The sequence below is a fragment of the Monomorium pharaonis genome, chromosome 10 (genome assembly GCF_013373865.1).
Source record: "Monomorium pharaonis isolate MP-MQ-018 chromosome 10, ASM1337386v2, whole genome shotgun sequence".
NCBI lineage: Eukaryota > Metazoa > Arthropoda > Insecta > Hymenoptera > Formicidae > Monomorium > Monomorium pharaonis.
Genome location: NC_050476.1, coordinates 14,442,651 through 14,455,025, shown reverse-complemented (window position 1 = coordinate 14,455,025; position 12,375 = coordinate 14,442,651). Strand labels below are relative to the sequence as shown.

The window sequence follows — 12,375 nt, the reverse complement described above, 5'->3', positions numbered from 1 at the left end:
CTTTATAATTAATTGTATATCATTAGTTTTGTCTTTGCTTCTAGATTTAAATTTTATTATAGGACTAAATTTTTTGGATGATTAAGAAGGGCTTATAAATTTTAATAAAGAAAAAGGAGTTATAAATTTTACTTTTTTGCACAATACGAATCTGCCAGAAACGTGATAATACTGACTGGCGTTAAAAAGATTGGTGTAAATTTTTGTTATTACAAGTCGAATTTTTATCCGAAAATTCCAATCTATTATTCTAACGATTTAAATTGATTTTTTATTTTAAATAATTAAAATAATCGTTTTTTTAAATATTTTATATGCTTTTTAAATTGTTCAAAGAATATATTGCAAAATTTAAGTAAGAAAAATCTCAGGTTTACGAAAGATTCACGAAATAATGCATCTTATATGCATGTTTAATTTATATTTAATTTTTAATTTATTTTTTCTTCAATAATTAGCAATTAATTTTTTATTTTTTTTTAAAACAAATATCAGGAAATAATATTATATTAGTAATATTATATGGAGTGCAATTCCGAAAAGCGGTTACTTCCAATTTTTTTGAAATTGTGTATACTTACATATTTTGGCGCGCAGATTACGAATATGTAAGTGAAAATATATGCAATTTTTATTTCTAAAGTCAAAACTTGAAGAAACCTCAAAAACTATGATTTTTAACTTTTACTTTAATAATTACACAGGCACACAAAAAAAGTGGTTGGTCCGGCGAACCAGACTAGTCAATTTTTATGTATTTTGACCCGCTGAATCTGAATCCAAGATCAGAATTTCCGAATTGACTCATTTTTTCCTAACCTAAAAAAAAATTTTTTTTTTATATTGGTCCGGCGGACCGGAATAGTCTATTTTTATGTATTTTGACCCGCTGAATCCAAATTTAAGGTCAGAATTGCTTAATTGGCCAAACCAAAATTAAAAAAAAATTTTTTTTTTAGATTAGGAAGAAATGAGCCAATGCAGCAATTCTGACATTGAATTTGGATTCAGCGGGTTAAAATACATAAGAATTGACTAGTTTGGTTCGCCGGACCAACATTAAAAAAAAATTTTTTTTTGAGGTTAGAAAATGCGAGCTAACTTTGCAATTCTGATCTTGGATTCGGATTCAGTGGGTCGGAATACATAAGGACTAGTCTAGTCCGCCGGACCAACCACTTTTTTTTTGTGTGCCTGTGTTATTGAAACTTTTGAAAAATGTTTTGAATAAAAGCTTTAGATCTCATCGAAACACACATTTCATGTTCTATCCATTTATCCTCTACAAGTATTAATAATAATAATATTATTATTATTGGGGGTGGCCCTCATACGAAGCCCACTTTTTGTACTCAGATGGAGTCCATTGTGCCTCTTTATTATCAGCTGCCCTAGCGAAGCTCCGCTTCTGGAAAGAAGCGGAGCAGAACTTTCACGGGCAGCTGTCTCACCTGATCTGGTTCTAGAATATCTGAGCTCAGCCGGCGTGTTCTTGGTTCGACCAATGCTGGACAGTACCCAAAGATGTGGAGGCTAGTCTCCTCTTCTTTGCCATACAACCTGCAGTCAGGCGTATCGCTATGACTCAATTTGTGTAGGTGGTAGTTAAGGTTGCTATGGATCGTGAGCAATTGCATCGCGAGCCTGGCGTCCTTTTTTCCTAGAGATCTTATGTTTCTGGCCAGATCTCTGCTGAGACACTCCCCCAGCAAGACACTCCCCTATCTTGTCTGCATTTGCTCTCCATTTCTTTCCTCCAGTATTCAAGATGCTGCTCCCGGAGCCAGCTCTTGAGCCTCTTTTTGCTTAGACAAAAAGAAATCTTAACAGCCGGCTCAGGTCCCACTAACCTTGTTTTGGCTACCTCCTTAGCAAACAGGTCCGCCATTTCGTTGCCCTTGATCCCCGAGTGTCTGGGAATTCATACTAGGCCAACATCATTATTCTTTGTCAACTGGTTCAGTACGCACTTGCAATCCCAGACCAATCGCGAGTTAATTTTTGGATCCTCAAGCGTCTTAAGTGCCTTTTAACTGTCCGAGCAGATCCTGATGCGCCTTCCTCTCTCTCTCCCATTAGATTCTAATAGGGTCTGGGCACATCTCATGATGGCTAACACCTCCGCTTGGAAAACCGTAGCGTGTTTGCCAAGCGGAACGGCGATTCTTGCCTTGTCGCGTTGGCAGTAAAGATCAGCTCCAGAGCCCGTGCTCGTTCTGAAGCCGTCCGGAAACCAGACGCCCCCGTCCCGAGAAACCGGTCCCTTAGAGCCGTTCCACTCCCAGCGTCCGGGGAAGTTTATTTTGTACTTTTTTTTGAAGGTACGGATCACCGGCCTCCTATCCGGCCCCATTGCAAAAATGACATCCGACAGGATTTCTTCAAGAAATCTCGTGTGCAAAGCTCCTGCCTTCCATCTCGATTCGCACCTCAGGCGATAGGCCGCCGCCATCGCGGCCGCCACTACCACCCGATTGAGAGTCTCATTGCCGATCAGCATCATACCCATCGCCGCCACCGGCATGGTCTACATGGCTCCCAAAGCCCCTTTTAAGACCAGAGCTTTGACGTGCTCTAGTACTAACTTAGCAGTTTTTCTCACCATCCTTGGTTATCACACGACAGACGCGTATAGTAGTCTGGATTTGAATACCGTCGTGTAAATCCAATAAATCATCTTCAGTTTAAGACTCCATGTTTGCCCGAATGTCCTTCTGCATGTCTAGAAGTAAGAGCACACACTTACAGCGGTTCTTAAGATGTTCCTTTCATATCAGCTTTCTAGGTTCACTCCTAGATATTTATCTGACTTGGTTGAAACCAATCTGGTTCCTCCAAGGACCTGTCCTTCCACTGGGCCTGCCTTGTATCTGCGAGTGAAAATTACGAGCTCGGTCTTCAGCGGATTTACTGACAAACTGATCCCATCGCATCGGTCTTCAACCATCTCTAAAGCCTTCTGCGTGAGCTCCGGAAGTGTCTCCAGGTATTAGGATATTCATCTGCATATCCCAATGTGAAGAAGCTCTTCTCGTTTAGTGTCCTGAGCAGTCTGTTCGCCATTAAACACTACAAGAGTGGAGAAAGAACTCTCCTCTGCGAGCAACCTCTCTCCACCCATCCACTGACACTCACTGTTTCCAGTGAAGCCATTACTTGCCGCCCAAGTATGCCTTGGATCCATACCACGATTCTTTTCGGCACGTCCCTGCGTGCAATCTCCTCGCACACTACCTCATGCGGTGTATTGTTAAAGGCACTTTCTACATCCAGAATGATGCCGACTGCGTAGCCTTTCCTCTCTAGTTGCTTCTCGATGAACGATACGGCAGAGTGAAGCGCCGATTCTGTGGAGTACCCGGTACGATACGCGTGCTGATATACATGCAGCGGGTGTTGCAATAAAACCACATTTTCTTGTGTCCTGCGCAGGTTTGAGTTTTTTTGCTAGATGTTTTTCGCCTGTCCTTCGCAAAAGCCCGGAAAGTTCGATTCCAACAAGTGGGTCAGGCATCGCTCCTTAGTCACCATCGTCCCGTCATTGAGCCGAATGGTCTTCAGAGCCGTGTCCTGATTCCTGGCAGAGATCCTGCCGAGCTTAGCGGTTTTGGCTATCCGCTCCTTGCAGAATTTTCTCCAGTTCTTCTTTTTAGCCTTTGCTACAGAATCCCTATAGACCTTTTGAGCCTTCCGATGAAGGTCCCAGTCAGTCTGGCGGTCCGTGTTCTTGGCTCTATTTCAGATTAGCTCCGCACCTCTGAGCTCCTGCAGCTTGGGGTTCCACCAGAAGATTTTCTTGGTATTTCTCACCATCCTCTTTGGACAGTTATTCTTGAAGCTGCCAACGAGCACTCTCTGCAGGTGCTCGACGCACAACTCAATCTCTTGCGGGGTCCCATGTTTTGTGGGAAATTCTCTAAGACCGACAGCCAGGTCTTTACGAAATGAGTTTCAGTCCATCTTGTTTGGGTCCCTCACAGTTATTACTTTTGCTTGCGCTTTGGAAAGCCTGAAGGTAATCTGTTTGTAGTAGGACAATGAGGGCTCATCATTGATCCTCCAGCCGGTCACCTCCTGCACTAGCTGTTTAGAGCAGATGGTTAGGTCTACCACCTTTTTCTTTATCGCAGTGACAAAAGTAGGTTCTTTGCCTCTGTTGAGAATTTCTAGGTCAGTGGACACCAAAAACTCAAATAGCCTCTCACTTCTCCTGTTGGTGTCCGTGCTCCCCAACACGGTGTGGTGCGCGTTTACGTCGCACTCTAGGATGAAGGGAAGCCGCTCCCTTTGGCAGTACTCCATCAAGCGAATGATCGGGTTTGATGGCAGTAAATTGTTCTCTCCATGCGGGAAGTAGCCCGAAGCCACTATCACTTTTCTTCCAGTCCCCGTCCCACCGGTGGTCTTAATCGTAATCGCTACCAAATCCCTGGAACAGAAAGCTGGCAGCAGTTGAATCTCCAATCCTTTACGGCCACACAGGCTCTAGGTCGTTCTTTACGCGGAGGCCTAAACAGCCTACCGCACCCAGCCAGACTTTTAATATTGCTCCGGACTAACCAAGATTCTTGTATTAGTGATATGGCTGTGTGCACCCCAGCTAGGCGCTTGGCAAGGACAGCCGAGGCTTCTTTACTGAGTGGCCTTTACTTGGAGCCAGTACAATTGGACACAGTGCAAGTGGACACGTTGCAAATGGACACAAAATAATGTTTATCGTACATTTCTACACCGTAAGTTGTACACCGCAAAGTTGTACACCGTAAAGTTGTACACCATACATTTCTACACCGTAACCATGGCCACACACAAACACACATACACGCGCGCACACGCGCACGCACACACACACGCACGCACAAACACACACACACACACACACACCTTTGGCCCCCTTCCCGCACCCACCCCGTCGGTAGGTGTGCTCTAAACAAAAGGGTATAGAAATGTATGGTGTACAACTTTGCGATGTACAATTTTACGGTATACAAAATCCCTGTGTCCAAATAAACCGTGTTTATTTAAACTGTGTACATTAGTTTATGTCCATTTGCAACGTGTCCATCTGCACTCTGTCCAATTGTACTGTGTCCAAGTGAGCCATTTTCCCTTTGCTGTGGTGCAAGTTGATTTGGGTGAAGCCCGGTCAGGCCCATTACGAGGACAAGACCTTTGAGTTGAGCTACCCCCTGTCCCCCCCTCTCTTTATCGCGTTGAACCGGTCACCTTAAAGGTAACCCGGTCCATCCGAAGATGAGGTCTGTACTTTAACGCCCTAAGCTTAAGAGCGCTGGACTCAGGGATGTCGAGAATGAGGTTTCTATCCTACAAGTAGCTTCTACATTAGAAACTACCTGCGAGGGTAGAAACCTAATTCTCAGCATTCCTGAGTTTAGCGTCCTTAAGCTTAGGGCGTTGGAGTACAGACCTCACCTTGAGATGGATCTTTAAGGTTACCTTTAAGGTGACCAGTTTACTGGGATGAGGAGGGCAGAGAACCCGACCCAGACCAAGGCCTCGTCCTCGTAATGGGCCTAACCGGGCTTCACCCAGATCAACTTGCACCACAGCAAAGGAGTTTCGGCTGTTCTTGCCAAGTCCGAGGTGCTGATATTCTGCCCGGATTCTGCCGCTTCAACAGCTCTAGGACCGCGGCCGCGCCCTGCAAATTATTAATGAAGTTAAGTAACAGATTTTATTATTATTTTTACAGTTGGGTCGGGAAGGATTGGATTATTGAGTTTTTAATAAAGGAAAAAGACTCCACACAAAGCGACTTTCATCCCACCCTTTCTCCCTGCTTCGGAGCAAAACTAGGTTCACGCTTGTACTGCACCACATGGGTTTGCGATTTTCTACGCGAAGCCAGGTCCACCCACACCTCTTTCTGCTTACAGAACGAAACTAAGTCCACGCTTGTACTACACTACATGGGTTTGCGACTTTTCACGCGAAGCGATGTTCATCCATATTTTATTTTTGCTTACTCAGCGAAACGACATTCATGCTTGTACTACACCACATTGGTTTGCTACTTTTCACGTCAAACAAGATCCATGCCGTTTGTTTCTACATTGTTGTGCGTCACGGAGATAGGATATGTTACAAACATTTAATGTTGTTTTTTTAATACTATTATTTTTATGACAAAAATCAATGGAATATAAAATGTGTATTTTGATGAGATTTACAACTTTTATCTGAAATATTTTTTGAAATTTTTATTATTTACCGAAGTAAATAGAAGAAACCATAATTTTTGTTTTTTTTTTTAAGTTTCAATCTTGAAATCCAAATTTGCTATATTTTTATTATCATATTCGTAATTAGCGTGTCAAACTGCGTAAGTATACACTGTTTTAAAAAAACTGGAGGTAATCTCTTTTCAGAACTTTATCCTATTAAATTCCTATTAAATTATATTAAAAATTAAATTATGTTAGTAATATACGTGTAATATTATTTACATAAAAAATTGAAATTTATTTTAAGATTTTTGTTTGATGGTACAACTATCTTAATTCTAATGTATGAAATTGATAAACCAATGTATCAGAAAATCTTACAAATCTACTTTTTTCTATTGAATACAATCAACATTTGCTTGGAAAAAAAAAAAGTTGAAAGTAATTTATTAAACAAAATTTTAATTTGGAAGATCTAATTAACTAAATAACAAGTTTTGAACAGATGTAATAAGAGATATCATGATCTTTAAATTTTGATATTTTTTTTTATGTTTTGATGTTTTGTATAATTTTAAGATGCCAATGTTTTACTATATTTTTATAATAATTAAAATGAATTAAGATAAAAAGAAATTCAGCAGTTATATTTAGAGCCTTTTGGATAAGCTTAGCGGTATTATAATCTAGCAATAGATTTTGAAATATACATATATACATTTTTTATTTATATATACTTTTTTGATACATACTTTGTCAATACTGAATATCTATAATATAGATACATGAATTATAGATTTTTAGTGCTAACAACGGATATTGAAATATAGCTAGTATTAAAGAGCGAAATTTTTAACTTATTGATTTTCTTACCTTGTAAAACTTTGCATTTACACATTGAGGAATTAAAAAACCTGTTTTATCTAGTACAACAGGCAATTAAAATTTTACAATTGTTACACAGGAATTTTCCAAAGTTGCTTGAAAGAAGACAGAAATGATACAGATCTATCTAGATTTAGTGCATCAAATGTATCATTGTTCAACAATAATAGGTGTAAAGAGTTTAACTTAGCAAATCATGCTAGATTTTCTAAAAGAGTTTCGATGAGAGTTGTGCCTAATAATACAAGCATCCAATGCGATGTTGAAGACACTCCATTTCTTGAGGCATTTGGAATAACAGCGAAAAAATCTCTGCAATTGAAACTATTACGTAAGTATTTTTTCTTATACGTTACTATGCATTAGTATTAACCATTAATTTATTTATTAATTTATTAATTATTTACTTATTTATTTATTTATTAATTATTAACAATTTTAAAAATCTTGTAATATATGATTAATCAATTAATAAAATTATTGTCAAACGATTTTGTATAATTAATCGATTAACTTTTTGCTTAACTTAAGTAAAAATTACTGATAAGTATAATTATGATTGATTTAATTGAATTGATTGCTTAAAGAAATAAAACACAGTTTATTATAAAAAATAATTATTAATTTTAATCAGATTAAAAAAATTATATTTATCATTTTTACAAATAATTACAAACTTGAAAAATATTTTGATTAAAATTTGTTATATCGAAAAGATATTAAAATATTAATCAATAAAACATTTCAAATTTATATAAGTCTGTGAAAAAGTCAGAAATAGAAAATATGTAAATTGGCGGCAAATATGAATTAATCGCAAAGAGCGAAACGTTTAGTTCACGATTTTAATATTTAACGAATTGTGTTAATTTTGTTTTTTATTATTTATCACGCTTGACTTATGTTGTTAATTTATATATTTTCTATTTTTAATAAATTAAGTATTTATTAATCAATGCTATAAAATAAATAAAAATAATAATTAATAATTAATAATTAACGATTAATTGTAATTACAACTTTAATTATCAATTATTTTTAATCAGTCGATTCAATTAATCATAATTTCATATAACAATTTATTTTAATAAAATTAATTAAATATGAACCTTATTCGGTAGCTGGAGCTTTGTGCTGGATATCTTATGTAATTTTATATATTCTTTTATTTTAATTAAATATTGAGGTCGTAAATATTTTTATCAATATGCAAAAATATTACGGTGTTATTCCTAAAGTAATTCTAAATTAATTTTATAACCTGTTGTATCCCTGGTCTCGGGATACAGTGCGGGACCGCTGCCGATGACTCCTCGGGATCAGGTTTCCAAAAGATAACGCCGAGAGTTAATAACAAGAGATATATATTTGTTCTTCCTTTACAGTTTTCGTTAGTGAACCCGAAAGATGTGTTACTACGTCTAGTTTGTAGATTCGACGAGCGACATATACTCGTCGCTATTATTATTGATTATGAGCCCACTCGTTCTCTTTCCGCGGTCTTTATATACTCAGCCTTTCGGCTTGTTACCAAGGGATGTCACTCGCGGTCACGGGCCTTTGGCCCGTGCACTAGCTTAGCCAGCAATTGCTAGCTAGGCGCATTCCACCGGAAATCAGGAGATTTCGGGTGGCAAAATGAGTAACCGGATATGTAGCTCGGTGTGATGTCCGGTGTGAAGGCCGGTGCGATGCCCGGTAGCAAGGCCGGACGGTGTCGTCGCGCAAGGTGTCACTCGACACCCTTATCGTTATTACAAGTAAAGTTTGTGTGAGTGTCGCGCACTCACAACAAACCATTCATAATTTTATTAATTAGTATATTCAAATTATTTTTTAAAGTTTATTAAACTGGGAATATACGTGTATGTATAATGAGAGAGCGTGCCGAGAGAAGCGCTGGAATCGCTCGAGTTATAGCATGGCCACTATATCAAGCAGAAATGTGCGAAGGAGCATAGAGTATCGATAACACAGGCACACAAAAAAAGTGGTTGGTTCGGCGGATTAGACTAGTCAATCCTTATGTATTTTGACCCGCTGAATCCGAATCCAAAGTCAGAATTGCAAAGTTAGCTCGCATTTTTTAACCTCAAAAAATTTTTTTTTTTAATGTTGGTCCGGTGGACCATACTAATCTATCCTTATGTATTTTGACCCTGAATTCAAATTCAAGGTCAGAATTGTTGAATTGGCTCATTTTTTCTTAACCTCAAAAAACACCTTGTAAAAGCAATTTGGATCACAAATGTATAACGGAAAACGTTCGTGCAGGACGGAACGTGCAGACTTGCGTAACCACATTACCCGGGGAAAATTTAATACGTATGACAATTTTGAGCTTCTGTGAATAGTGTAAAAAATTTACTCCCTTTTTTTATTATATTTCTTTTATTCTCGAAGATTCTGTGCAATGGCTTTTTCTTATGTTTTTTTCCTTTCACAGAGACATCACGTTTGAGCGTCCAGCAGAAATCAGCCATCATATTCACATCCAACTTGCTTTGATATCGATACCACATTTTTTTGTCCTGATGAAATATTTCTCCCTGTTCTTCACTATAATTACCTAGATTTTCTGAGAAGTAGTCGATATGAGAATCTAAGAAATGCAACTTAAGATTTATTAGGCAACCTAGTTTTCTATAGTTTTCCATCATTTCCGCTACCCTTTCTTTGTAATCTTCACTTTTGTGGTTTTTTAGAAATTTTTCCCCGGGTAATGTAGTTACGCAAGTTTGTATGTTTCGGATTATACATTTGTGATCCAAACTGCTTTTACAAGGTGTTTTTTGAGGTTAGGAAAAAATGAGCCAATTCAACAATTCTGACCTTGGTTTTAGATTCAGCGGGTCAAAATACATAAGGATAGATTAGTCTGGTCCGCCCGACCAACATTTAAAAAAAAAAATTTTTTTTGAGGTTAGGAAATATAAGCTAACTTTGCAATTCTGACCTTGGATTCGGATTCAACGGATCAAAATACATAAGGATTGACTAGTCTGGTCCGCCGGACCAACCACTTTTTTTTTGTGTGCCTGTGTAATTTATATCGATATGAATTGAAATGCTTAATATCAATATACCAATATGTTGATTAGAAATGTATCGATATTAGAGAATATCAGATAGAGAGAAACAGAATGCATATAACTATTGCATCCAATCAGACATCAGAGAAGGAATGAACATAAAATGATCGCAATTGGTACGCGAGTTTTTTTTGGCTTCGGATTTTTGCGCAATGAAATACAAGTTTTTTCAACACATATTTTAAATGAGAGATTTATTCCATAGTAATTTTATAATAATAAATTTATAATTAATAAATTTGCATTAAAAATTATGTACGTGCGTGCGTGTAAACAAGACTACAAAAAAATAATAATTGCATGAGAGAGACAGAGAGAAGGGCAGATAGAGAGAGAGGAGAGAAAGAGAAAGAGATTAATGAGAATAAAAATAATATATTTATAAATATTATATATATACATATTATCGGAAAATCAATTAACAAAGATGTCTTACCATAAAACACAGTAACATAAAATATAATTAAAAAAAAATTTTATTTAACAAAAAAAATTAATTAAAATATTAATGAAAGTATGAAATCTATAAGTCCCGACAGAATAAAGTAAAGAAATTTTAAGTCATAAAAGAAAATGGGTGCATCCAGAAGTGCAACCGCTCATTGAGCGGCTAATTAGCAATTGAATTTTGGTTTGCATAATCAATTGATATTTGGATCTTTTATTGATACGGCGCAATATTGAAACTTAAAGTATGTAAAATATCGAATATAGAATAGCCATTGTATTAATATTTTAAAATATCGATACGAATCGGAACATTAAGCATTGGTTGTAGCGGCGAGAGGGAAGGAGGAAAAACGTGCCGTTGTCCGTGCTTTGTTTAATAAAAAAAGAATATCAGAAAGGAGCATGTGACAAAACGGGTGAATCCGGTTTAGTTTGATAACGTATTTATGACATTATTGGAAGCGAAAGACTAACAAATTTGAAACATAAATATACTTATAAAATGTAACTTTAATAGTCTTTTAGATTTGGAATACCCACAAAGACAGAAATTAACCCTTTTTTGCAATTTATTCAAATTGTATGTGTGTATACATACAAATAACGTTTTCGCAATCAATGAAACTAATAAAGTTGAGGTAGTTTGAACTTTAATCATATAAATGTCGCTAATAACATTGATGTTTATGATGTATATCTGTCTCACCTTTCACCATCATATTTTTGCCACATACTGATTCCTGGTATTCTTTATTCAATGGTTTCCCCGCTCTCACATTTCGCCACACCGTACCAACGTTTGATACAGTGGGCAATACTATAGCTCGAGTGACTTTCGAATTATACGAATAAGAGCGCTTTCTAACGCGCTTGTAGTTACTTAATTTGAAAAATTAATATCTCGGTTCTTATTGCGGTATCTTAAAACAATAGTGAATTTTATATTCACCTTAATCTCTTCTATCTTTTCATGAATTAGTGGATGGTACTCGTCGTTCGCCCTGTATATACAGAGAGAAATCCGAGAATTATTTATTTATTAATAAGAAGATAAACGGGATCGAGGTGAACATAAAAGTCCACCATAGTTTTAGAATATTTCTAATGATAGCTAGCATATTAATTTTTTAAATTGTACAAATGAAAGCGCGACGAGGAAAGCGCCAAGCTGATCGAATTATTCGGCATGGTAAGCGATTCGAATGCCCTCTTAGCAGACAAAGCTAGAAACTCTGAGAGCCCCGTCAAGTAATTGTTTCAACTTTGAATGAAAGCGCATATATACAAACATTAAGGAGTGGTTGCAAAAATGACATTTTTATTATTAATTTGTGAATTAGTGGGATACGTGGGTGATGGTGGGAGTAAAGTGCTATGTGGAAGAAGAAAATGTGCTAAATGCAAATACTGTTGCATATGCTGTTAACAACATTAGGTAAACTGCTTTTGCTGATGTGGCGGCATGCCACGCCACAGCGCGACGCGCGCGTATACGCGCACAGCGTCCGCGGCCGGGTTAGCGGCCCCGGCGACCGCGAATAGTGAGCGCGGCCGCCACGCGGCGCTCCTTCTTACAAGTCAAGTGACAGCGCTTGGCCTACATAAGGAGACCACCCACGGCGAGAATTCAGCTTCTTACGCTTCGTATAGTGAGCTCTATCCCTGGACCTATACAAGCAATAATCCTTTTTTGGCGGAGCACCTCAGGGCCTTGGCATCTGAGATTCGATTCAAGCGAGCTCGTGGTCTTCCAAAATCTCCTC

General features: G+C 37.5%; 1 protein-coding gene across 22 annotated transcripts in view; it reads left to right on the top strand.

Annotated features, from left to right (window-relative positions):
* LOC105838777 overlaps positions 1 to 12,375 on the top strand; it is an 88,350-nt gene that overhangs the window by 28,615 nt on the left and 47,360 nt on the right. For all 22 annotated transcript variants that reach the window (XM_036293304.1, XM_036293306.1, XM_036293308.1 and 19 more), the window contains one exon: positions 7,150 to 7,401. In XM_036293304.1, the coding sequence (XP_036149197.1) occupies positions 7,150 to 7,401 (252 nt within the window). The remainder of the gene's footprint in view (positions 1 to 7,149; positions 7,402 to 12,375) is intronic.